This window comes from Acomys russatus, chromosome 3, assembly GCF_903995435.1.
Source record: "Acomys russatus chromosome 3, mAcoRus1.1, whole genome shotgun sequence".
Taxonomy (NCBI): Eukaryota; Metazoa; Chordata; class Mammalia; order Rodentia; family Muridae; genus Acomys; species Acomys russatus.
This window is the reverse complement of record NC_067139.1, coordinates 34,094,359-34,121,618: the sequence shown is the minus strand read 5'-3', so window position 1 is coordinate 34,121,618 and position 27,260 is coordinate 34,094,359. Positions and strand designations below refer to the sequence as shown.

General features: G+C 49.0%; 1 protein-coding gene across 1 annotated transcript; it reads left to right on the top strand.

Annotated features, from left to right (window-relative positions):
- Positions 1–1,104: 1,104 nt before the first annotated feature.
- On the top strand, positions 1,105–26,819 carry LOC127187057 (uncharacterized). The gene is made up of 5 exons (XM_051143309.1): positions 1,105–1,201; positions 1,330–1,420; positions 13,900–14,124; positions 25,404–25,566; positions 26,328–26,819. The coding sequence occupies exons 1-5, from the start codon at positions 1,105–1,107 to the stop codon at positions 26,406–26,408; spliced, it is 657 nt and encodes a 218-aa protein (XP_050999266.1). The 3' UTR covers positions 26,409–26,819.
- The last annotated feature ends 441 nt before the right edge of the window (positions 26,820–27,260 follow it).

Below are 27,260 nucleotides of genomic sequence, written 5' to 3'. Positions count from 1 at the left end.
CAGAGTCACCTCCTGGGGGTAATAAAGCTGCTCTGGTCTGGCTAGACCACTGCCTACCTGGTACTCTCAGGGGGAAAAGTATGACCCGGAGATGAGCTGGGCTAAGCTTGACTCTGCACAGCTGTCCTTTGTATCCCGGGCGGGAGGAGGGGTTTCTCTCTGCACATGCTCAAGTTCCTTAAATAAAATAGCATGAAGTTTGCATAGAACTTACACCTACCCTCCTGTGTGCTTTAAATCATCCCTCTGCTACTTATAACACCAGTGAGCATTGGTATATACGGAGCTCTTCTACTGCATTGGCAAGGGAACCATGGATAGAGTCTGCACATGCTCAGTATAGTCGCCTAGGTAGAGTATAGACAACCATGCAGGACAAGATCTTCCTTCGGTGGTTAAATCTGAAAAGTGGAGCATGTGTGCACAGGCTGTCCACCCTCAGTGGCCTTTCTGGCCCTGGCAGTAGACTTGGCCTAGAGTCCTGGATGGCTCCCAGCCATAGTTTGAGATGGCCCAGGGGCTCTCAGAACTATGCCTGAACTATACCAACCCAATCCTGGTTTTAGCAGAAGAAAGTTGTTAAGAGTCATTGGCCACAGAAAATCGTTTTCTCCTTTGTTGTTGCTCTTTTGGCTTTTTTGAGACAGATTCTCATTGCGTAGCTTTGGCTGGTTTGGAATACACTGAAACTTGAGGCAATCCTCCTGTCTTGGCGTTCTAAGTGTTAGGATATCGGCATACATCATTGTGCCCACCTTACAGGAAGTTTTGTTTCATTGGTTTAAATATTTGTGTGTGTGTGTGTGTGTGTGTGTTAGCTTTAACTGTCAACTTGACGCAGCCTAGAGTTATCTGAGAAAGCTGTCTCAGTTGAGGGATTGGTCAGCCCAAAGAGGCCTGTGGGCTTGTCTGAGGGGATTGTCTTGATTGTTAGTTGACAGAGGGAGATCCAGCCCACTGTGGGTGGTACCATTCTCTAGGCAGATGATCCTGAACCTCTAAGAAGGCTAAATGAATGTAAGCCAGCCAAAGAGCCAGGAAGTAAGCAGCATCCTCCGTAGGCCTGCTGTACTTCTTGGCTGTGGTTTGAGTTCCTGGGCAGAGATGATGTGTGGACGAGAAAGCAAGCCTGACTTCAAGTTCCTGCCTGGAACTGGAAGCCGGTTAAAAGCCTTCTTCTCCCATGAAGCTTTTGGGCAGAGTATTTTATCACAGCAACAGAAAGAAAACTAGAATATTTATATTGAATGTTGAGCATATTGCACCTCAACCCTGGCCCTCCTCTTCTCTTTTCCCACTCCTCCTATGAGTTGCCTCTTTTCATCCTAGAAAAGTTGGCTGTGTTCCTGACAGTGAAGGACTTCCATTTCATGGTGGAACCCGACCAAACAGATGATAAGGTACAAGTCAAGATCGCCAGGTCAGCGTCTACAGCGAAACAGGCTGCCAGGTCCTGCACGGCCTCACTGGCTGCATCTCAAGCTCCATGGGACCCCAGCTGCCCTCAGCGTAGGATCTGAAGGAGACCACTAAGGAACTTGCTTCTGAGGAATGGTGGGAAGTCACACAATGCCCAACATGGTTGCTTAGAAACAGAATAATTACCCCAGTGGAGCAGATTGCTTTCTGGGTGTACCATTATGAAAAGCTTTCAATGATCATACATTTGTATTATGCATTTATGTATGTTCCTCTGTTCCCCATGGCTGTGTCCTAGTAAACTAAGCACATGAAAGCATTATATGTTGAAAATGAATGTTGTACTCAGTCCTACTGGGCATCATTGCTCAGCTTTGCCTGCCCCCTTCTTTCTCTTCCTTCCTTCCCTCTCTTCCTTCCATGTGATGTTATAGAGTGAAGCAAGAGCCTTATGTGTGCTGGTGTAGAAGAAGAATGATTCTGGGAGGAACAGCATCTTCTGAGCTTCCACAAGGATGAGTAACCAATGAGAACATCAATGACTGTGGGGAGTTTGGAATGTGACAAGTCCAGAGCCAAATTATCCTGAGCATCTTTTGTTTTGTTTTTTGTTTTTTTCGAGGCAGGGTTTCTCTGTGTAGCCTTGGCTGTCATGGACTTGTTTTTGTAGACCAGGCTGGCCTCGAACTCACAGCGATCCGCCTACCTCTACCACACCCGGCTATCTTGAGCCTCTTTGGCCTCTTAGTAGCTATCGATTGCCCTGCTCTGTACGTGTGGGCATCTTTGTGGCCGTTAGGTAAAGCCTTTGGAGTGTACAAACAGGCCCCTAGTTTCCACAAACCAAAAGGCTGAGAGTGTGATCAGATAGCATCTGGGATCTATAGCAGAAACTTCCCCACTTGGCTTGAACCCCCGACCTAATGTTCCCAACAATGTATGTGAAAAGATGTTTGGCTTTTTTGTTGTTGTTGTTGTTGTTGTTGTTGTGTTACTATAAAAACTTCTCCAAACTGTTACCATATAGAATTTGGGGTAATGCAAATATGTGCTCATAGGCCATGTTCACTCATATTTGGCTCCATAAAAAACAAAACAAAAAAAAAAAAAAACAAAAAAAAACAACCTATCTTTTACTGCCCCCTGTGATGAGAATTGTATTTTTATTGACATTGACACCAGGCCAGCACTCTACCACTGATCGATGTCCCCATTCCTTGCTCTGCCTTCCTGCAAAGCACCTGGAATGCTTACAGTTTCCTGCAGCTGGGTAATATCATCTGACACAAATCTATTCTATTCTATAATAAAGCACCAAGGAGCTCACATACCTTGCAGAGTACCAAAGTGAAACACAGAAAGATTGCACAGGTACAACTGGCTCCATGCTGAAACTGGAAACCCACACAGTTGGGGTAAGGATGAACTTGGCTTGTAGAGTGCTTGGCAGGCATGCATAGAGCACTAGGTTCCATCCCCAGCACTGGATAAAGCAACTATGGTGGTGCACACCTGTGATCCCAGCACTCAGGAGGTAGGGTCAGGAGGATGAGAAGTTCAAGGTCATCCTTGGCTACAAAAGGAATTTGAGTCTAGCCTAGGACACATGAAATCTTGTCTCAAATGAAAACTCTTGAAGTTCCACCATGGAAAGTCAGGAATTGCCTGTGTTCTCTGCATGCAGATCGTGTGTATGTGTACACACATACACACATAAAATAGATGTAGGGTCTTCCAAGGGAGCTCAAAGAACTTTATTAGGAGTTCTGCTAAACACACTGGTTCCAAGCAAACCAGCTGGCACAAAAATGGGCAAGGTTCTGCCAGTGATAAGGACTGTCAGTGCCTCCTTCAGTTTTCTTGCTCTTGTTCCTGGAAGTGTGTTGGGGGTTAGGCAGAGGCACCCGTGACATCTGCTTGACAGTGATTGCTTCTGCCTGTTAGAGCTGCTGGTTTCTCTTCACCTGTGAAATGTATAATCCTCACTCCACAGACTTTCATCAGGAGAGTGGGTATAGTTAGGCTAGATTTTCCATCATGGGGTGTAAGGAGGCAAACACGTGCAAAGTGGAGGCACGCAGTTGACGTTAGCACAGGGCAAGATTTGCATATTTTTTAAATTAAAAAAAAAAAAAAGGAGATGCTGGCATGTTCTCCTAGCACCACTTCTACTACGGGGCCCAGGAGCCCAACAGGCAGAAGGCCAGGAGACAACTCATGCGCAGTGCCTGAAAGAGATGTCCTCCTCAGATCATGAGATAGATGACACTCACTGGCATTGCAGCCACTGATGCTACTACCAGTACCACGGGTTTTAAAGAGGCAAGGGTTTATAAATGGCTAGGTGGTCTGTGGGGCTGGCTCCCCAGAGCATCTTCTTGCCTGGGTTCCTGTTGTTACAGAGCTAGCCTGGTGAGACCTAGTGACCTTCTTCCAGGCTCCACCTCTTAAAGGAGCCACTGCATCTCAATCTGCCAAGGAGGACCAAATGGGAAACAAAGCAGAGCATCTCCTGAGCACCGAGTGTTGGAGTCAGTTTGTTTCTTCCTTCTGTTCTCTCCATGTGGGGTACATTTGGCTATGCCTGCCCTTTCTTTGGTGGCACTGAGGAAGTCTCTGTCCTCTGGTCCTTCCTTTCCCAGGCTTCCCTCCCACGCACCTTCCCATAGGCAGTAAGGCTGATGATGATCTTTTGTGGACCTCAGCAAATCTTCGACATCATGAAGAGTGGCTGTCACCATGGTGATAAGTCTGCATCAGGGGATACACATATGGTCTTATATGTGTAGGAAGAAATATTGGCAGAAAAAGATTTGAGGAGAAAAAGCAAGTGCTCAGGCAGGGCCCTCAGGGAGGTGCAGTTCCTCTCAAGGCCTCAAGGGGTCAGCATTCTAGGTACTCAGGGCCTTGAGAGGTCTTTGGGGACAAAAATCCAAAGGATGACTCAAAGGTCAGAGACAGGAAGGAGAAAAGGACACAACCTAGCACAGGCTGGCAACAGTCCCACAATCAGTAAGTGAAAGCAAGAGGAAGGAAATGCAAGCACCATAGTAAGAATAAAACTGTAAAGGACCTGAATAAGTTAGCCCCAAAACAGGGCCAACGAGACAGCTGAGACTTAAGGGTACCTGCTGCCAAGGCTTATGACCTGAGTTCAATGCCCAGGCCCCACAGGATGGAAACCCCACCAAATTCTAAGTTACACATGTGTGCCATTGCACGCATGTGAGAGCGAGCATGCACTCATGCGTGCACATACACAATAAATAAATATAGATAGGTAGCTAGATGATGGGTAGATGATAAATAAATATAATTTTTAAAAATTAAAGAAACAAACGTATTTTTCACAATCTGCTACTGAAAGTCAAAGCAATACTTAATTGAAGTGCATTTGTGAGGGAGACCTGTACCTCTTCGCCCTATTAAGTAGCATCGCAGAGGTCCTCTGGGCCTTGAGGATGAAAGCACGGCACGTGGGGGCCACTTGGCCCGTGATGAAGGCTCACTCTGTCTTTCCTGGGAAGTGCATTCAAGCAAGTGCCTCTGTCCTCCTTCCTGTGGGGCCTCATCCAGCACAGTCCCTTGCTGTCTCCTGTATCTGGCAAGTGGAATTATGTCTGTGAAAAGCAGTTTAGGTCAGATGTGGTGGCGCACACTTGAAATCTCAGCACTCAGAAGGCTCAGCAGGAGAATTGCTGAGCCCAAGGCTTGCACAGACTACACAGCAAAAAGCCCTCTGGGGTGGCTAGCATCAACAGCGAACTGCACATTTCTAAAGAGAAAACAATTTTAAAACATTTATTTTATGTATTTACTGTGTACATGTGAGAGTGCATATGTGTGTGTGCGCACGTGCGTGGGCATCACTGCAGGTGTCCTAGGAAGGCAGAGGCATCACATCTCTCCAGGGCCAGAGTTCCAGGCAGCTGTGAGGCACAGAATGAGTGTGCGGGGAACTGAACTAAGGACCTCTGCAAGGGCAGTATTCACTCTTAACTGCTGAGCCACTTTTCCTCCCCGCAAACCGAAGGTATTTTAGTGCTTCTGACACAAAGAAATAATAAACGCTTAGGATAATGAATCTTCTGTGGACCCCGGTTTGACTATTGTGCAAATGTCATGAATCAATATATCACTTAGTACCTTATAAATACACACAATTGTATGTCAGTCACTCCACCCAAAGCAAACAAAATCAAGATAGCTAATATACACATCACAGTATTGGGGCTGGGGAGGTAACTTAGTGAAGTGCTTACCTCGCAAACATGAATGCCTGAGTTTGGAGACCACATACCTCATAAAGAGCCGGTGGTCATGACACACACTTGTAATATCAGCATTGGGAGGGGGGTGGAGCGGGAGAACCCCTGGGCTTTGCTGGTCAGTAGCCCAGCCAAACCGACAAGCTCCAGGTCAATGAGAGCCCCTGTCTCAAAGATCAAGGTAGACAGTGCCTGAAAATGGCACTCAAGGTTCATCTCTGGCCTCCACATGTAAACACACACATACACACAAGCACACATGCACACTCAAAGCTTTACTAGGGTCACTAACCCACTGCCTTTGCTTCAGTCTCCTGGTTATATGCCAAGCAGCTGCCTGGCGGCCTCTCAGCCCTAATACCATTAGCACCTGGCTGTGGGGCTCTCCAGACCTCTTTCCTTAATGAAGAACTGCAGCTTCCTGCACACAGGCTGGGCTCCTAATGGGAGTTATTCTGCCCCCCATGGAATGCCTTGAGAACACAGCCTTTTCCTTCCATGCTGACAAGAGGCATTTGTAGCCTTTCAAGCATAATACAAGTGCTGAGCTCTGGTTTCCCCCCTGAGCTAAGAGCATTTGTGGTTGGAAAGAAGGGCTGGGGGTCATTTATTAAACATTGCTGTGCTGTGGAGAAAGAACATTTTGAGGGTATCATAATTTAACCCCCCTGCCCCCATGTGTTGCTATTGTTTTCTGTGTTACCTAGCATAGGCACTGGAAAGAAATAGCATTTTTTTTTTTCCTGAATCCAATATTATATAAGAAGCTTCCCTTACACAGCTCTGCAGACCAAAACCCTGGCCACTGAGCATAGCCGAGGCACTTTCATCCTCTCTTCATATGAGACAATTTCCTGCGGGCTCTTTCAAGTGATGGATTGAACAGATTGTGGCAACAGATGGGGAAAAGTAACCATCTGATTGTGTCATAATGCCAAGAAATAGACCCGATGAGCAATAATTAGAAGAAGCCATACTCAGCCAGAGCAGACAGAACCAAAACAGCAAGCTCTGGGGGTGGGGGAGGGCCCAGAGACGTGCCTGGGACACACACACAAGGATATGAGCTTAGATTCCCAGCACCCAAGCAAAAAGTGACTCCCCACTGTACTGTATCCCAGCTCTATTGGTGGCGGGGGATGGAGCGAGTGTTGGGGCAGGAGGATCCTTGGGGCTAGCTGGCCATCTAGTTAGCCAAATCACTGTGCTTCAGGTCCACTGAGAGGCTCTATGCAAAAAAAAAAAGATCTAGAGGGTTGGAAAGATTAGTAAAGTGCTCACTGGACAGACATAAGGACCTGTCTTTGAACCCCCAGCACCTGTGTAAAAGCTGGATCTGGAGGCATGAGGCTGTGATCCCAGCTCTGGGGGTCAAGGGCAGAGACAGAGGGAATCTGGGGGCTTGCTGGCCAGCCTCAGAAAGTAAAGTGTAGAATAAGTAAGGAAGACCCTCGCTGTTGGGCTCTGTCCTCTACACGTACCTACATGGGTACTAGCTTAGAGTTTCTAATGCTGCGACAAAACACCATGACCAAAAGCAAGTTGAGGAGAAATGGGATTATTCAGCTAACTCTTCCATCACTGAAGGAAGTCAGGGCAGGAACTTAAACAGGGCAGGAACCAGGAGACAGGAGCTGATGCAGAGGCCACGGAGGGTGCTGTTTACTGGCTTGCTCCTCAGGACTTATTCAGCCTGCTTTCTTATAGAACCAGAGCCACCAGCCCAGGGATGGCATCACCCATAGTGGGCTGGGTCCTCCCACATCAATCACTAATTAAGAAAATGCCCCACAGGCTTGCCCACAGCTCCATCTTATAAAGGCATTTTTCTCAGTTGAGGTTCCCTCCTCTCGGTTAACTTTAGCTTGTGTCAAATTTACATGAAATTATCCAACTATCAGCATGGGTATCCACATAAAGCAAACACACACACACACACACACACACACACACACACACACACAACACACACACAAAGAGACAGAGAGAGACAGAGCAATCAGCAGATGAGAAATGCCTGGCTGTGCTGCCATGACAGGGGCCAGGCAGAGGCAGGGGTACCAGAGGAGCCTATATCTGTGATGCAAACCTTTGTCCCTCAGATGTTGTTGCTCTACTCACCGTCCACCCAGCATGGTGACTCTTAAGTAATAAAATATAGTACTTAACCAACAGCATGGCCCCTGGCAGGAGCTCACTTGGAATATGGGAGTATCTGTGGAATACCATGAGGAGGCTGCAGTGAGGTAACTGACCTGGTGGCCTGTAAATGACTCCTTAAAGTTTGGATTTTTGACTGAAAGGTCCATGTCTTGAAGACTTGATTCCCAGTCTATGATGTTACTGGGAGTGGTGAGTCCCTCAGGAGGTAGGGCAGTAGGAGTTCTGCCATTGGCTGTGGTGATTTGAATGAGAATGGCCCCTATAGGCTTATATAGTTGAATACTTGGTCCTCAGTTGGTGGAACTGTTTGGGAAGGATTAGAAGGTGTGGCCTTATTGAAGGAGGTGTGTCAGTGTATCACTAGGGGTGGGTTTTGAGGTTTCAAAAAGCCTGCACCATTCCTAGTTAGCGCTCTCTTGCCTCTTCCTCTCCCTCTCGCTCCCTCTCCCCCTCTCCCACCATGTACAGATGAAGATTCAAGCTCTCCGCTATTGCTCCAGTACCACATCTGCCTGTTGCTGCAGTGCTCCCACCATGATGGCCATGGACTCACTCTCTGAACTGTAAGCCTCTAATAAACTCTGTCTTTATAAGTTGCCTTGGTTGTGTTATTGTATCACAGCAGCAATAGAAAAGTAACTAAGACATAGCTGATGTGGTCTGAAAATCGCTTTCTGTCTCTCTCTACATCTGGCTTCCCTGAGGTGAGCAGGCCTTCTGCACCTTGCACTAACCACTATGAGGTACTGAGCAACCATGAGCTAAAATCTCTGAAACCATGAGCCCCAAACAAAAACCCTTCAATCCCTATAAATTGTCTATCTCAAGTATTTTGTCACAGTAACAAAACACTGGCGATCACCTTCTAAACTCTCAGAGAGTCATAGGAAAGCCCTTGGTTGAGGTGCTTGTGGCCCTAAGAGAGAGCCAGGGAGAAGGGAGGAGCTAAGATCACCCACTCAGGGCTGTGACATGGGACAAGCAGGGACAAACAGAGGGTGCCTCTCTTGGCTTGTCTCCGAGCTTGGAGCCTGAGACACATCTTGTTAGAGTCTGACTGAGGTTTACAATCAAATAAACAGACCTCCAGTTTCACCTGGCAAGTATACACCTTGTGTCATTAAGTGGTATTAGGAGTGTTTAATTAATATAATTATAACACAGCAGAAACAAGGGCCATCTATGTTATGTCTAAAGATCACATACAAACCAAGAAAACAAGCTGAGAAATCCTTATTTTAAAATCTCTGAACGCTGGAGAGATACTTCCATACATAAAGTGCTTGCCGTGCAAGAATGAGCACCTGACTTCAATCCCCAGATATATGTAAATAAAATAAAATAAAATAAAAAATAAAAAAATCTGGGCACAGTAGTGCACTTCCATTTCTTAGGGCTGGGACAGTGGAGACAGGCTAGCCAGCCAGCCAGGCTTTCCTACTCAGTGAGCTCCAGGTCAGGTGCCTGAGAATCAAACCCCCAAGTTGACCTCTAGCCTTCAGACATCCCTCCCCCACCCCCAGCCCCCCTGACCCTTAGCTTTGAAGCTTTCTTGTGAGTCTAACTGCACAATGGGTCCCATCAGACCCCAGAACCAGCCACCATTTTTTTGAGACAGGGTCCTTCACCGACCTGCAAGCTACACCCCTCAGCAGCCTGCCTGTCCCTGACATCCCAGGACTGCGATTATAAGCACGTGTGATGGCTGCTATTATTGTCACCCTGACTACACCTGGAATTAACTAAAAGGCAAGAGGCTGGGCACACCTGTGAGGGATTTTTCTTCATGACCTAATGTGAGGAGGGGAGGCCAAGCTTTAGTCTGCCTCTTTTGAGGTGGGAAGATCCACCTTTAATCTGGGTTACAACTTCTTATGGCAGTCTATGTAAAGACCACGGGAGAAGGACACTTTTGTTCCTTGCCTGCTTGCCCTTGCTGGCAAATCTGATCCTTTACTGGCATCAGAGTCTACTTCTTTGGGATTCTGGTGCATACTGAAGACCAGCTCAGACATCCAGCCTCATTCACTGAACTGTTGGGTTCTTGGGCTTTCTGTTGATAGATAGCCATTTTGGGGCTAGCTGAACCATAGCCTTTAAGCCACTCTAATGAATCTCTCTCTCTCTCTCTCTCTCTCTCTCTCTCTCTCTCTCTCTCTATATATATATATATATATATATATATATATATATATATATATATATATCTCACATAAGTCCCTGTGATATATATTCACATATATTCATTCTATCGCTCTGCTCTGTTCCACTAATACAGCATGTATCACCACGCCTGGCAAGCACTGTGTCCCCCCAGCCCCCAGGGAGATGTCTTCTGAATGTGAATGTGATCTGCAGCGTGGGACACTACCTCAATTATTTTACCTCCAAGGTAGCTGCCAACCCCTATCTTGTCCCAGTCTTTTCCCGCACACAACCTCAGGATCAGCCTTTCCTGGAAAGTCTCTCCAAAGTGTCCATCATCCCTGGGTACCATCTGAGGCCTCCAGATGCCCCTGGTGCCTTCCTGTACCCCTCCTCCTCCCCACAAGCCATGGAGGGCTCTCTCTCCCTTACGGCCTAGCCTGGGAATCTTACAGTGAGGACCTGCTGAGCTGCTGTTGTTGTTTTTTGTTTCTCCCTGCATCTCAGCCGTCAAGCTAGAGCACTAACTAAATTGGCTTCAGGCCTATAATCTAGCCCTCAGCACACTCTTAATACAGTGCTTGCCACCTCCCTCAGCACGCAGCACGGTTACAGAGCTGTTCTTTGTCATCTTCCAAAGAGGCTGTGCCTTGTTTCAGTGCAAGCACAGGAGAACTGAGTCAGTGAGGTAAGGCGGGACAACACAGGTGGCTCTCACCAAGAGCCACCCCCTGTTTTTTGACCTTCAAGGCAACACTGCCATCAGTTGCCAGAGGCAGGGGCCTCCCTGCACTTTTTGTTTCCTGATTGTCCTGTTGTCACTTCCTCCCAACACTCCCCAGCAGAGCTAAGTGCCCACCCTCAGCCCACATACTTGATCCAGCAGCTAAGATGCCATCCCAATATCTCTCACCGCCACTTGGAGCTTACGTCAGCTTCCACTAAAATTACTTCTGGCATTTCTCTTTTCAGTGTGGTGGCCCTGATAACCACACTGATCTGCTTTCCTAGGATGGGAACACGCTGCTTGGACAACTAGACACAGCTTCCAGACAGCTTTGGGCACTTCCTGCTTCACACTGTGAGGCAGAAGCCCGGAAGCCCAAGGCTCTGCACATTTGCTCAGGGGATGGTCCAAGGCAAGTCTGGTCTGTGCTACTGGAGCTACCACACTTGAGCATCCTGTGTGAGATTCAGATCTTATTTCCAGAGTTAGCTTGCTCATCTGGACATAGAGGATGCCAATGTTCTCACAGAAAAATGTAGAAAAATATCTTAGGACCCAGCCTAAGTGTTTCACTTAGCTCTCCGTGTTTCTGGGCAACAGTATGCTTGAAATTAGAGGGGAGGGTAAGCTGGTTAAAGTGAACGCATGCTTGGGTTCACTTTGTGATCATACACATATATTCAAAATGTGCAACGCTAAGATGTTGGTTGGGTGAGTCCAGGACAGCCAAGGCTACACAGAGAAACCCTCTCTCGAAAACAAACAAAACAAAACAACAACAACAACAACAAGATGTTGGTTGGAGAGATGGTTCAGTGAGTAAGAGAACTTACTGCTCCTGTAAAGGGTTTGGTTCCCAGCACCCATGTAAAGCAGTGTACAGGTATTTGTGACTCCAGCTCCAGGGAGTCTGACCATCTCTGTTGGTCTCTACAGGCACTCCATGCATGTGGTAGACATATGGATATATGGTAGACATGCAGGCAAAACATGCATATGCATAAAATAAAATCTTTAAAAACAACAACAACAAAACAAAAACAAAAAAACCCAAAATGCTAACAGCAATTAAAAAGACAGACTAGAATTGGTGTCCCAGTCTATCAAAGGAACTAGGGGATGCAGCTCTAACTGCAAGCTGGGTTTGCTGGAGAGCAATTAGAGAGTTCTTTTTTCTTACACATCCCCTCTGAGCTTGCTAAGAAATAGCTAGAAGAATAGGCTAGAGCTGAGGGCTCCAGGGCAGCCACACCATAGTCTCTGCTGAGCTCTGGGCCACCCTCTCTCGTGGGCCTAAAAGCTGGGAGAGATCTCTGTCTTATTGATGATCCTCCAGCTGTATTCCCCGCCCCCCCAACAGGTTCCCTCCTGCCCAGACTGTGCATCTAAGGCCAGGCTCCCATGGGGGCAGTCAGCTCAGAGATCACTCAGAATCTGTCAGCAGATGCAAAGCCACTTTCTCATTTAATTTGCACCCTTACGTCCGGTTCTGCTGTTCACGATTCCACAGGGTCCTTCTGCTCTAGGCAAGCTACATGGATCCCACTGCCTTGTGCTATAAGCAGGGATTTTGCAGGCTGGAAGCTTCTAGTGTGTCCCCTTGGGGCTCCTTGGACCCCACCCCTACCCCCAGGATGCTGATGGCTACCAAAGCAAGGAAGCAATATTCTAGATGTACATGTCCTGTGAAGAGCGAAGGAGTGTCTTCCATCTCTGTAACATGTGCATTTATGTTAGCTATCTACATCCTAAGTATACCTCCCTTGCTGGGATACAGGGTGCTGTTAAATAAGCCTAGGACTAATCTGTCCCTGTGGCACTGTGATTCCCCTAGGACAAAGGCAGGGGTGTACCAACACTCAGAACAGGGAGGCTGGAGAAGCCGCCTCTCTTTTTCTTTGTAACGGTTGCTAATCACCAAACTGGGGCACAGAGCTCTCTACAAGCTTTACCCATGCTTCTCTGGCCATGTTTCTGCAGCACTCCCCAGGGCCGTTCACAGGTTTCTCTCCCGGAGCACATTAGAGAGCTGAGGTCCAAGGTCAACTTGGAAGCCAAGGAAGCAAGAACCAAGCTGGGTTTTGTCAGATTCCAGGCCCATGACCCGCCCTCCTAGAGCGGTGGTCCCCAGCCTTCCGACAGCTTCCTACCCTTTAATACTGTTCCTCATGTTGTGGGGGACCCCCCAGCCATAAAATTATCTTCATTGCTACTTTATAATTGTAATTTTGAATCATGATGCATATCTCTGTGTTTTCCCATGGTCCTAGGTAACCTCTGTGAAAGGGTGGTTTGACCCCAAAGGGGTTGAGACCCACTCTTTGCCTTTAGTAGGCCTGTTCTGCTCTCTGAGCCAGGCACTGACAGGCAGACTGATCCTGGAGACCCTTCCTGACCCATAGTCTTATTTGGACCATCTGACCCAGGCTCTCTCAATTTAACGGCTGTCAGCTGTCTGCCTTCCCTTCAGCCCCAAGCCTGCTGGAAGCCCTTAAGGACCTTCTGTAATTCAGGGAGCCATGGCCCTACCTGATTGGTTCCTGGGTACCTCTGCCAGGTTCATTTAGGACCTGGGTTTCCTTTGGGGGGCCCAGAATTAGTTAGAAATGTATGTCACTGGGAGCTACGTTCAGGAACCCTTGATCCATAGGAAGCTGAGAACCCTTTAGCAAAGACAGCCTACCGCAGTAGGAACCACCCACACCTCCAATTGAGAACCCCAAAGGGGCACCACAGGTCACAAAGCCAAGAGCCTAGCATCTCTGGTATCAGCACTGGTGGCCCCAGAGCCTGAGATGCAGGAGACTTTAGGGACCTAGAAGGGCAAGTCGCCTTTTGCTGGGAATCTGCTCTTTTACAAGAGACCAGGCTAGGGTATGAAAAGAGCCCCTAAGCCAGGACCCCCACCCTTGGGATAGGGTGGGGGTAGGGGGTGGAAGGAAAAAAGAGATAGAGAGGAAAAAGGAGAAAGAGGGAGTTGGGGTGGAAGATGGATGGGGAAGGAAAGGAAGGGAGGGCGGGAACCAGAGGGGGGCAGGAGAGAGAGATTGGGGGAAGGTGAAGGCAGGGGCGGGGCATTGGAGAGCAAGGAAGGAGGGAGCGAGGTTAGGGGTGAAGGGAGGGAGGAGGAGGAAGGGGGAGGGGCGAGGAGGGGGAGGGGGGGAGGCGGGAACGGAGGGAAGGGGGTGGGGCCTGCACTCTCACCCGGCGCCCTCTGTCCCCACGCCGGCCTCCGCGCGCTGCGCTGCAGCATCTCCGCGCCGCCCGGCCTCCTACCCACCACAACCTCCCGGCGACGTCTGCCTCTGTCGTCGCTGCCACCAACACCGCCGCCATTCTTGGTGCGGAGCTGGCCTGGCTGGGGCCCGCCGAGAGCCGCCGCCGGTCGGACGCGCGCTCCAGGTAAGCGACTGGGCCGGCGCGGGAGGAGCGCGCGCGGGGTTGGGCAGGTGCGCGGGTCGCCGGGAACCCCCGCCATAAACCTAGGAAACCCTGTTGGAGCTTCTCCTGCGACCCCTCGGAGCCCCCAGGATCCTTTTCCGAGCTTCCTTCGCACGCCGCTAGGACTTAGTCTGCATTCCCACCTGGATGCCCCTCCGACTCCCTCTGCATTTGCACCCGGATTCGCTGGACCCCTCTGGTTCCCACCCAGATCCCTCAAATCCCCTCTACATTCCCACCGCGTTCCCCGGACCACCTCAGCAGTCCCACCCCAGCTCGGTCCCTCCCCGCTTCCCCTCCCTGGCTCCCTCCGGGCTCCGGCCGGCAGGTGGCTGCTCTGGGGCAGGGACGCTGGACGCTCAGCCAATCGCGACTGGCCTGGCCAGGTCCTGCCCTCTGGGACCCCCTGGTGCTGGCTCGTTGGCCATGCCTGCCAAGTCAGGTCCCGTGTCCCTAGCCAGGCTCCCAGCCCCGGCCTAACCGGGTTCTATTTCGGTCTCCCAGGCCTTGGCTCGGGTGCACCGGATGTGGCGCGGTGCACTCAGACAGGTGCGGCTAGCAGAGAAGGTCGCCACCGTCGGGCAGTGGGCGCTGCGAGGCCGTGGCTTCCTGGAAGATTCGAGATGCATTATTCTAGAACCGCCCGGAACCACAAGCTTTAGCTCGGGCTGCACCTGTTGCTGGCTGCTGATTTGGTGGGGGCTGCTTCTGTTGGGGGCTCCCCCAGTCACGGCGTGAAAAACAGAGCTGAGAACGTAGCTGTCCTCTCTATTAATTCGGTTTAGTCTCTCTGTGGGTGAGTGGTGAGTCTTCCTTAAAATGAAGCATGTGGTGGAAGGCCTGCCCCTCCATTCTGGGGCGCTTGCCACATGAGCTTGCCCTGCTTTTGTTTTGAAAACCTCACTGTTGAGCACAGCAGGCCTGTGGGTGGTCAACCTCTCACTGGACTCGGCAGGTAGCCAGCCATCTGACCCTGCTGTAGGTCTACCAGGCGCTACCAAACGGAAGTTTCCTTCCCAGGAGGGTGAAGTGACACCAGCGGCCTGTCACTTCATATGTGCCCCTGGCATCTGACTTGTCTCTTGGCTGCCCTGGTAGGGTTATTTGGGAATGTTTACAATGTCCCAGAAGCAGGCCGCTCCGGGCAGTGGTGGGGGTAGATCCCGCTAGCGACTATAATGGCCTGATTGTCATTTTGACCGTTGCCGTCTGTGCGCATCATGTCAGAGCGATCATCCTTTGAGAAGTAGAAAGAGTAGAATGGTGAGCAGGATGTTTATGTGGGCAAGGACTGCCCTTCCAGACCTTAAGACTCAGGTGCCTGGCTGCTCCACACAGCAAGTAAAACAAAGAAATAAAAGCATGTTGCCCATACCAGTTGTGGCTCGAAAGAGTCAGAGGCTGCCTTCCAGTGGTGGGCTTGTTTAAGTCTGTCTGTCCTCTGAAATGGAGCCACTTAGTCCTTCTGTCAACAGACTCCAGTGACTTCTGGCTGTCACATGGTCTGCCTTTGCAGAGACTCCTCCCCAGGGGCTGGTGTTTTGGCAGGTGATCACCTGCTGTGGCCTGAAGGTTGAGAGGCATGGTATGGACTGTGCTGCCTGAGGGGTCCAGGGGGTCTGGGGCCAGGGCAGTATTTCTAGATGACATCATCCACTTGTGGACAGTTGCTCCTGTATAGGTTGCCCTTTATGGATGGTGTCCAAAGAGGCCTTCCCCACCCTGGGCATGGTGTGCTGCGGGCCAGTGCTATGGGAATGTGTGCTAATGGACAGCATAATCAATAATGCATCTCAAAGATCAATGGTTTTCTCTAGCCATTTGAGGTGCTTCTGAAAGATGCCTGCCCTGGAGGGCTGGAAAGGGGGCAGTTTCCTATAGCTTGATTCTTTTATGTATGGAGTGAGCCTGGAGTCAGAGCTCCTGGGCTTGAGCTGGGACCTGCTCCGGGACATCCCCACTATACCTGGGTTAATTGCAGTATCCTAGAAGGGACTTTGGAATTTCCCAGTTGTCATTTAAAACAGACTGCTCCTCCCTTTCTACCTCCCTCCCTACCTCAGACAGGGTCTCACTGCAGACCTCCTATAATGAGCCTCCTAAGTGCTGGGATTATAAGCGTGGCCCAATTTACTTCTTTCCAATGGTGACAATCAAGAAATACCACTAGTGGTGAGAGGTACCGGAGAGATGACTGAGGCTGTCAGGAGGGTCCTTTTTGTTCCCTTGGCTAAGAGCCAACCTGAGGTTGGCAGCTGCATCTGGGAAGCCTGCTCTCTGCAATCTCAGTTGAAGACGTGGCTGTCCCTGGGTGACTCAGGGTGTGGCCCAGAGCTTGGATGGTCAGGCAAGGTCTTATGCACCGGGTGCGAGAGCTTCTCCGGACCTCAGCGCAACTCTCTTGCCCAGAGGATATGCAGAAGGAAGTGGCAGTCTGTTAAGAGATATGGGTTAGCCTTGGTTGTCAAGGGGTGAGCTGCTGGGCCTCCCCCAGAGCAGACACCAAGGAAGGGGATTTGGGGGAGGAGCCAATTGGCTGTTTTGTTTTTGGGTACTTGCTTTCCAGCTGTGCCTCTCCCTGGGTCCCTTTGCACTTACTTGGAATGCCACACCATGGCACATGTCCTGCTGCTGACCCTGGCCTGGACAGCAGCCCCACTGTACTTCTTGCAGAGTCCTGTCCTTTGGTTTAGACTCTCATATGCTGCTCACAAGAACCCTGATTGCACATCTTCTCTGAATGGCGTCTAGGAAGCACTCGGAGATTGCAGGCTTCCCAAAGCTTCTCTCAGGAGTTCCTGTCAGAGATAGGCTGTGGTGCAGACACTTGGATCAACAGTGGTGTGAGGCCCTTCATTATGACCACAGTGTGGGTGTTGTTACCACCACTGCTTGGGATCTACCTCAGATCAGGGGAGAAGTTATGGCGGTCCATGGGGCAGGTTAGGGTCTAGGTGAGGTTCCCTGAGCTCATTACTGTTTTCTGCCTTCTGGTGTGTACCATTGAGGGTACTTTATAGTTAAAAGTTAATAGTCAAGGGCCGTGTTGATTGCTTATATGAAGCAGCTGTTCAAGGGTTTGCTTACAAATCCAGCCTTCGGTGCAGTGCGTTGAATGGTCCTGTTTATACAAGTAGGCACTGACGCACGGAAGTTGTCTACTTTGTGTATACAGACTGCACAGCTGTGTCTTCAAGGATGGTCTCCATATATTGAGTAAGTAATGGTGGGGCATCTCATGGACCAGGGCCAGGTACTGCCCTCAACTAGGGGACAGGGCCCTAAGAGCAGGCAGGAAGCTGAAGTTCGTGGGGGTGGGGCCTAGCTGTATGCACGTATGTGCAGATGTGTGCGCGTGAGTAGCAGAGTCAGTGTGGAAGTCGTCTGTGTGTGGATATCAGATGGGCAGGGTAAAAATGGAACCCTGTGAATGGTGTGCGTGTAGGGCAAGTGGAAACACTGTGTGGCTGGTCATGCGAAACATGAGACTGTGTGTAGCGGAAGTGTGAGCATGTGTGCAGACTTGTACTGCAACTGAGAATGAACACTAGTGGTGAGGAGGCATCTTCATCTTTTTTTTTTTTTTTTTTTTTTTTTTTTGCCCCTTTGCATTGTCAACACCATTACTCTGGGCTTTGGGGCCATTTTTAACTAAAATAAGGGGTAGCTGAGCAGTTGTGCGATATAGAGCTGATCTCGTAACTGATGAGTGTTGGGTAGCCAGCAGGTGAGTAGGACACACTGTGTGGATACTCTGGCAGCGCTCGTGGGATGGAAGTGGTATCGAGTAGCAAGTGGTCTCTGTCATGGTTGGAATTGTGTGTAACTTAAATCTTGTGAATTATTTATTCCTGGAATTTTCCATTCAGTATTTTTGGGCTGTAAATGACTGGATAGCTGAGCCTTGAGACAGCAAAAGATGCAGGCTGAGCTGCTCTGTAGCTCTCCTTTACCTCTGCACTGTGGCTCTGAGATTCTTACACGGTTCTTGTGTGTCGGTGCGTGGGGCTGTTCCGATTGATGCTGAGGCTGAGTGAGTGCCTTATTGGCTGATGGGACTGTGCTTGGTTTCCTCAGCTCTTGGTGGATGATGTTTGGATTGTTTCCTAATGAAGGGTTAGGAGCTAAAACGTCACAACAGAAGGGCAGATTGCCAGCAGAGCACAAGCACTCAAGATGGCTCACAGATGGCATAAGCAAACGAAAGACAGCCAGCATCATTAGTCACTGGGAGGTGCAAGCCAAGGCTGTGGTGGGACCCACCTCCCACTGCACTAGAATGGCTTTAAGAAAAGGGCCTGGGAGGCAGAACCTGTGTGGTAAGGACATGGAGAAAGTGGAGCAACCCTGGGACATGGTTGGTGGGGGATAAGATGGTGCCGGTGTTTGGAGAAACAGTGTGGAAGTTTCTTGGGAAGTTAACACAGAACCAAATTCCATGTGATCCAGTGATTTCACTTTTATGCCCACACCTAAAAGAATTGGAAATAGGGACTAAACAAAAGCTCCACACCAGAGGTGGAAACAGCCCACCTGTCCATCAGTGGCAGAAGTGGGTAAGCCAGATGTGGTATGCACACTCATGGAATATTAGTTGGCTGTAGAAAGGACTGGGCCATTGATGCGTATTATAATACAGGTGAACCCTGAAACACTGTGCTAAATAAAGGTAGCCACAGCTAACACTACGTGACTCCTGATTCTTGTTTATAAAATGTCTGCGCAGGGTCAGCAACACATCATCAGTCACCTGGGGTTGGGGAGATGGAGGAGGAGCTACTGCTTGATTTCACAAGGCTTCTAGTTTTCTTTTCTTTTTGGTGCTGTGGATTGACGCCCACCCCACCCCCTACCCCGCTGTTTTGCATGCTAGGCAAGCACTCTGCCAACCGTCCTCATCCTCAAGCTTTCCTTTTGAGGCAATAAAATAGAATAGCTGGCGGTGGCTGTGTAATATTAAGAATATATTGCAAGGTACCTAAAGGATAACTTTTGGTGAATGTGCGTGTGTGTGTGTGCGCGCCCCTATGCATACTTCCCAGGAAGCAAGGGCAGGATGTTTTCCTTTCTCTCTTGTTGCATCCTTGGCTTAACACTGAGTCTGTCCCTAACCCAGAAGCCCACCGTTTTGATTAGCTGCCTGACCAGCAAGTTCTCAGGATTGCCTTGTCTACAACCACTAAAGTAGGATTACAGCACCTGCAGCCATGCCCAGCGTTTCCCATGGGTGCTAGGGATTCAAACTCCAGTTCTTGTATTTGCAGAGCATGCACTCTTCCCCCCTAAGCCACCTATCCAGCTCCCTGGGTATATTTTATCACAGTAAGTAATATACAAAAGTACTGTGTGCACCCTTAGGCAAATCCTACTGAGGTTGTGTGTTTTCTCCTATAGTCTGGGTCACTCCCTAGGGGAGGAATCTCAGGGTTTTATAGTGTGTGTGTGTGTGTGTGTGTGTGTGTGTGTGTCCTTTTGAAGAACCCTGTCACATTTTAAACGACAGTTGTGTGGTTTTCCATCCCCCATGAAGGGGACACAGCAGTTCACATGCACCCACTTGCTTGTCAACACTTACTGCTGTCAATGTAACTATTAGCTATTCTAGTGGGGTGACATAGTGAGGGATAGGGGAGCCCCTAGTTGTGTGTCTGTCCTGACTACCTGTGTTTCCTTCCCTTGAGGAGTTTCTGCTCAGGCTTGTTGCTCACATGTAAACTAGGTCATTGCTTTCACTTGGGTTGTAAGAGTTCTAGTTCCAAATTTCAGTCTGTCAGATATTTGTATTGTTCTCTCTCTCTCTCTCTCTCTCTCTCTCTCTCTCTCTCTCTCTCTCTCTCTCTCTTTTGAGACAGGGTTTCTCTGTGTAGCCTTGGCTGTTCTGGGCTCTCTTTGTAGACCAGGCTGGCCTCAAACTCACAGTGATCTGCCTGCCTCTGTCTCCTGAGTGCTGGGATTAAAGGCATGGGCCACCACACCCAGCTAAGGCAGACATTTTTTACTTTTAAGGCCAACTCACTATTTTTTTTTTTTTTTAAAGGCATGGTCTCATATAGCCCAAACTGGCTTTTAACTTACTTTGTAGCAGAGGATGACTGTGAACTCTTGATCTCACTGTCTCCACCTCCCAGAAACCAGGCACCACTATGCCTGGCTTCTTTCTTTCTTTCTTTCTTTCTTTCTTTCCTGCTCTCTTATTTTCTTTCTGTCTGTCTATCTATCTATCTATCTATTATTTTGTGTTCATTGGTGTTTTGTCTGCACATATTTTGTGTGCATTGGTGTTTTGCTTGCATGTATATTATGTGCATTGGTGTTTTGCCTGCGTGCACATCTGTGTGAGGGTGTCAAATCACTTGGAGCTGGATTACAGACGATTGTGAGCTGCTGTATGGGGGTTCTGAGAATTGAACCCAGGTCCTCTGGAAGCGCAGCCTGAGCCATCTCTAGCCCCCTCAATTTATTATTTTTAAAAGTGATTTTAATGTGTGGCCTTTGCCCAGTCCCTCAGAGACCAGAAGAGTACCTTGAAACTCCTAGAGCTAGAGTGACATACAGGTGGTTCTGAGCTACCGTGTGGGTGTGCTGGGGACCAAACCCAGGTCCTCTGCAAGAGCAGCAAGTGTTCTTAACTGCTGGCCACCCCCCCTAAGCCCCATCCCTTGTACCTTTTCTGCTGCTGTCTAGGAACCCCAAGAAAGGGTCAAGTGTCATTTAATTTTTTGTTAAATGGTGAATATTGTTAAAAGCTGAATATTGTATCCTGTCCTGTTCTAGTCTTATTGTGTTGGTGTGACAGCTGCCATGGCCAATAGCCTCTTAGGGGAGGGGAGGGCTGATTTGGTTGCCATGTTTGGGAGGAAACGTCAGGCAGGAATTGAAGCAGGAACTGTGGAGGAATACTGCGTGGTGGTGTGCTTGCAGACTCAGACGCAGTTTTCTGACACAGGCCAGTACCACCTACATAGGAAATGGTGCTGCCCACGGTGGGATGGGGCCACACATCAAATAGAGATCAAGACATATCCGTATAGACATGCTCCTGGGCCAGTTTGTCCTGGGTAGTCCCTTAAGTGAGATTCCCTTTCTAAAGATACTCTAGGTATGTCACAGTGACATAGTGAAAGTGTCCTCATTGGCTGAGAGGTTTAGTGTGACTAGATGCTGGGATTTCATCTTACACTTTCTCTGTCTATTGAGCTGATCATGGTTTTATTTATTTCATTTGTAAGTATCGTGACTTACATAGGCAAAGCTTAGGGTGTTAAGTCAGCCTAGCGTTTCAGACGCATACTCCACTCACTCTTGGTATGTTTTAGTGAACTGGTTTTCCTTTCAGGGTTTGAACCGAGGACCGGCTTCCTGCGAGGCAGGCACTGCACCCCCAGGCTAATCTCTGGCCCTCTTTCTATTTATTTGTTTGGAGACAGGGTCTCCCTAAGTTGCCTGAGCCCTTGATCCTCCCAAGTACCTGGAGTTCCAGGCCTGGCATTTGCAGTGTGCTTTTAGATACTGTAGGCCTCTTCTACATGGTGGGTGAACTTCAGGATTCCAAGGGTGCCTGGAATTACCATAGTGCATATCTGTAAGTTACTTTTTATGTGCATACCTGTGAAGTTTAACTACTACATTAGACACAGTTAGAAATTAACAAAATTAATCATAAAGTCTACCCAGTATTAACACTGCACTGTATTGACAGACCGTGTGGTCCTTGTCTTTCTCAAGGAATCTTACTATACTTTCATGTAGAAGAAACATTCTCAGCTGGATGCTGATGCTAACCCCAGCATCCAAGAAACTGAGGCAGGGGGATTGCTGTGAGTTTTGGCACATCCCTGCTGGTGAGGACCATTCCTGAGTAAAGGCACTGGGCAACTGTAGCAGTTGATTGGTAGCTGAAGCCACTGAAGTGGTTAGGAAGAGGGAACTGTACACGGTGTGGAGACACTGGGCAAAGGAATGTGGTCTCTGCTCTGATTGGCCGGAACTGGGTGGTGTGAGAGCAGCATCAACAGTATAATATTGATGAATCATTTATTCTGGAATTTTCCACTTAGTCTTTCTAGACTCTGGTTGAAGGTGTGTAACTTAACCTGTGAGAAGCAGAGCCACTTCTGTACCGCGGGGTTTGAGATTTGTAGCGCTCTTCATGGGGCAAATGTTTCTGAGGGATCAATATAATTTTTTTCCTCCAAAGTATGGATTTATTAGTGAAGCCGCCGGTAGAGCCTGAGGTTTTCTTCTTGGTGAGGCTTTTAATTATGAAATTGATTTCTTACTCGTAAGATGGTCTGTCTCTGCTAGGTTGGGTTCTGGTAACTTAGATGATTTATTGTGGCGAGGCAGGAGCACAGCACAGGCTACTCTGTGAAAAGGTCCATTCTGGGAGTGTCAGCAAGTGCCTGTCATCATATGGAGTCATCACCTGCGTCCTAGGATTCCACACGCTCTCTCAGGCATCTCTGAAGTCAGATCCTACCCTAGAGAGTCCATGTCTGAAAATGGCCAGTGGGATGTCCCAGTGGGTAAAAACATTTACTGTGCAAGCACAATGGCCAGCTTAGCATCCATGGAACCCAGGGTGAAAAGAGAATTGATTCCTGATATCCTTTGAGCTCCATATGCGTGCGCGCACACACACACACACACACACACACACACACACATATACAGACACAGATCGATCAATCAGTCATTTCTTTAAATAAGACTCTGCTCTTCTGAGCATTGACTTGTAAAGGTGGAATCAGAAATGGAGTCTCAGAAACAAGGCAGGGATGATCCTGTGGCTCATGTGGCTTTTGTGAGTGACACACCCAGTGCCTTTTGCCCATTCTGCGGAATCCCCGCCTCACCTCTAAACCTGGCCCAGCTCTTCCCCACCCTTTATAGCTGAAGAGTTTGAGAACAGGCAGCATAGGAAACATACTCTTGGGGTCCCTCAGCCAGGAAGCAGAGACTGAGATTTTCGCTGGAGCGCTGAAGCCCTGAGTGCAAGCGTGCCATCCGTGATTCCTCAGTTGCCCAACACCTTGTTTTTTGAAGCAGGGTCTCTCACTGGCCAGGGGGCTTGTCAGATTAGACCAGATTGACTGCCCAGCAAGCCTGAGGGATCCATCTGGCACTGCCTCCCTAGTGCTAGGTTTATAAGCACATGAGGCTGTGCTCAGGTTTTGTGTGGGTTCTCGGGATCGAACTTGGGTCCTTGTGTTTACAAAGTAGGCACTTTCCCAACCATCTCTCCAACCCCCTCCATTTTATTTTATTTTATTTTTTAAAAAGATTTATTATTTATTATTATGTATACAGAGCTCTGCCTGCATGTACATCTGCAGGCCAGAGGAGGGTATCAGATCACATTATGGATGGTTGTGAGCCACCATGTGGTTGCTGGGAATTGAATTCGTGACCTCTGGAAGAACAGTCGCTGCTCTTAACCACTGAGGCATCTCTCCAGCCCCATTTTATTTTAAAAAGTGTTTTCATCCCTCAGAGTGGCATGCGGGCCACAGAGTCAGCAGGCATATGCTGGGTGTCAGGTCTCTGATTTCTGTGGTAGCTCTCTATGACCAAGCTCCTTCACCCTGTGGTTTCCTCCATGTCTGCCTCATCCTTGGGCTCCCAGATGCTTCAGACATTAGAGCCTCCAGCAGCATCTGCGCTCTGCAGACTTGGGCTTGGACCACACTCCCGAAACTGGGTCACAGCAGAGCCCTGAGCAGACGGAATTGGATCTCCGCTTGTGTTTGAAAGCTGAGGGCAGCCAGCGGCTTGGGTTTCAAAGTGTGGAATCTGGAGAAATCACCAGCTTCCTCCTCCTACCCCTGTGAGCCCCCAGCTTTGTGATGTCTGGCAAGGAAAAGATCATCCATCCCCAGGGTGCTGTCAGGCTGGCTTGCTTACCCCCGCAGCTGGGCCCAACCAGGGAGGTGGTCAGAGCAGTCTGTAAAGTAGATACCCATCTCGGAACAGCCTGTGGGGAGTCACAGATTCCCATTTATATACAAGCAACTGCTTGTGGCTCCGTGACTGGCCAGCATGGATTTTATTTCAGCCGGAAGAAACTGTCATGTAAAATGAGCAGAGTCGGTTCTGCAGAGAGCATGGACGGCTCAGCACAGACATCTCACTGTGGAAGCGGGAGGGAGCGAACTCAGGCTGGGGAGATGGCTTAGTGTGAACAGGAAGATTTGAGTTTGACCCCTAGAAGCTACATCAAAAGATCTCCTGGAGGAGGGGTGGATGCAGGTGGCCCTGGGGCTCTCTGGCTGGCCAGCCTAGCCTACTGGATAAGTCTCGGGTCCCAGAAACATACTTTGTCTCAAAACACAGTCTGAGCAATCTGGCCATGGGAATGGTTCAGCAGGTGAAGGTACTCCCTGCCAAGCCCAGTGACCCGAGCCCCATGCCTAGGACCCACTTGGTGGAAGGAGAGAGCCGACTTCCAAACCATGTCTTTGGCTTCTAAACACTACTAAGTAAACAAAATGTAGGATAAATTTTTTAATTAAAAGATAGTGAAGACTGAGGAATGACGCCCAAAGTTGACCTTTAAATCCTCCCTGCCCACATACTTACACATATATACACACTCACATAAACACTCCCCTCACACACATATACACACACTCACCCATGCATGCACATATACACACTCACAAACACATGCATACACATACACATATGCAAACACACATACACACACTGACATAGACATACACACATGACATAGACGTACACACATATACGCATACTCACACACGCTCACGTATACACATGTACATGTACACACACACAGACATTCATACACACACACATGCTCACATATACACACACACACACACAGAGGAAAATGGTGGATCACAGAGGACTCAGATGTACGCTCCCCCCTAATTCAGGGGAGAGCCAGCAGAGACCCTATTCCTGTCTCTGGAGTGAATGCTGATGTCACCAGGGCGTTTTCTTCCTGTATCATTTGGGTCTGAACTATTCTGAAGCACTTTGTCACACTTACGTTATAGTTGCTAACACAGACGGAGGCTTTCCAATCACCATGCTGTGCTGTGCTTACTGCTGTCATTTTCCCCTGTGCGGTGATCTGAGGACCTCTCTGTTGCTCCAGGACGCAGAGTATGACTGCTGCTACATGGGGCATTTTGTAGTGGCTTTTACCCTGGGTGCTAAGTGGAAGGGGTGCCTCCTCACAGGTGAGCTGTGATGCTGGGGCTCTTGTCTTCCAGGTGCAGCCTGGGTTCTGGGCATCTGCTCCTGCATCTGGCTTCTCACATGGGTCTTGAGGCATCTGAACTAGACCTGCATGGTTGGGCTTCAAGCAGCTTACCCACAGAGCCGTCTCTCCAGCCCACTACTTGTTCCAAGCTGACGCAAAGGGCAGATTTCATGGTCAAGACCTTGGCCTTATGGTTGTCCTCTGCCTGAAGAGTGATTGGGTGTGGCCGGTCCTCAGCATCCTCTCTGTATACCTGTCCCAGGGAGCAGCAAGCTCCAGGCACATGTCATCGGCAAACAGTGTTGCGTGCTGATCACTGTGACTGTCATACGCTCATGGGAGACATGGTCCATGACCTGGGAGGGACATATGTTTCTTGCTGCCCTCCTTAAGCATAATGAAGCTGCCACGTGACCCATACGCTCTCATGGCTTTACAGTGAGTCCCCTGGCCCTGCATCAAAGTGATGCCTGCCCTAGCACCTGCTGTTCTTATAGCCCACGTTGGGTGCCTCATAACCAGTGTAACCCCAGCTCCAGGGTGTCTGATGCCCCCTTCTGGCCTTGGAATGCACCCATACATGATGTACACATACCCACACATACACATAATTAATTAAAAACTAAAAATCTTTTTTTTTTTTTTTTTTTTTTTTTTTTTGGTTTTTCCAGACAGGGTCTCTCTCTCTGTAGCCTTGGCTGTCCTGGAGTAGCTTTGTAAACCAGACTGGCCTCGAACTCACAGCAATCCGCCTGCCTATGCCTCCCAAGTGCTGGGATTAAAGGCATGCACCACCACGCCCAGCAAACACTAAAAATCTTTAAAACAAAACAAAACAAAACAAACAGGACAGCAGTAGGTTGTGGAAATCCTGTTGCTGATGTGGGTTTCATCCTTTGTGTTCGTGTCATTATCCCCTCCTTTCTCCATCCAGGAGATATTTGCAGATTTGGCCCCAGAGTGCAGCCAGTGTCAGTGGCCAAATATTGCTGTACACAAACACAGCCTAGTGTGAAGTACCTAGATCCAAGGTGAGCCTCACCAGCCCCTGGACCCCCTAATAGCAGAGTTCATTTGGGCAGGCCTCATTACAAACAATTTTGGAGGTTTGGTCATTCTGTGTAACCAAAACTAGCCTTGAATGCACAATGCCCTGCCCTGCTTTCAGAGTGCTGGGATCACAAGTGTGTGTCTCCATGTGCTATGGTTTTCAGATCCCAAAGCATGCCCCCTGAATGTGTCCAGGGGATATCTGTTAATCTGTGTCATTTCTCTGAGTATGCAGAGCTTTCTCTTACCTTGCTATCTCATATGAGTTGGGATCCCTAAATCAATACTCCAACTCCAACCAAGTACCCCAACTTCTGAAACTTCTGAGTGTTTACCTGACAGCACAAACAGAACCTACTGCATAGAACCCAGACATGTGCAGGCTGTGTATTTAAATTTTTTTATAGCTAGGCGTGGTGGTGCACAGCTTTATTCCCAACATAGGGGAGACTGAGGCAGGCAGATCTCTGTGGCCAGCCTGGTCTACAAAGTGAGTCCAGGACAACCAGAGCTGTTACACAGAGAAACCCTGTCTCAACAATCTCGCCTCCTAGCCCCCACCCCCCCCCAATGTTTTATGTTTAGACATGGTCCCATCTACAAGATGATCTCATTAAGGTCATGCGGTGTTTTTCAGTAGAAAGACTATCTGAAATTTGAAGCAAGCCCCAAGTGTGTGTGTGTGTTTTCACATGCATGTGTGGTGATGTGTGTGGAAACAGGAGTCAGCCTCAGATTCCATTCCTCGGGTGCCATCCACCTTGAGCTTCTTGAGTCTCCTTCGTCTCCCCAGAGAGTGTCTCAGTTTGGTGAGGAT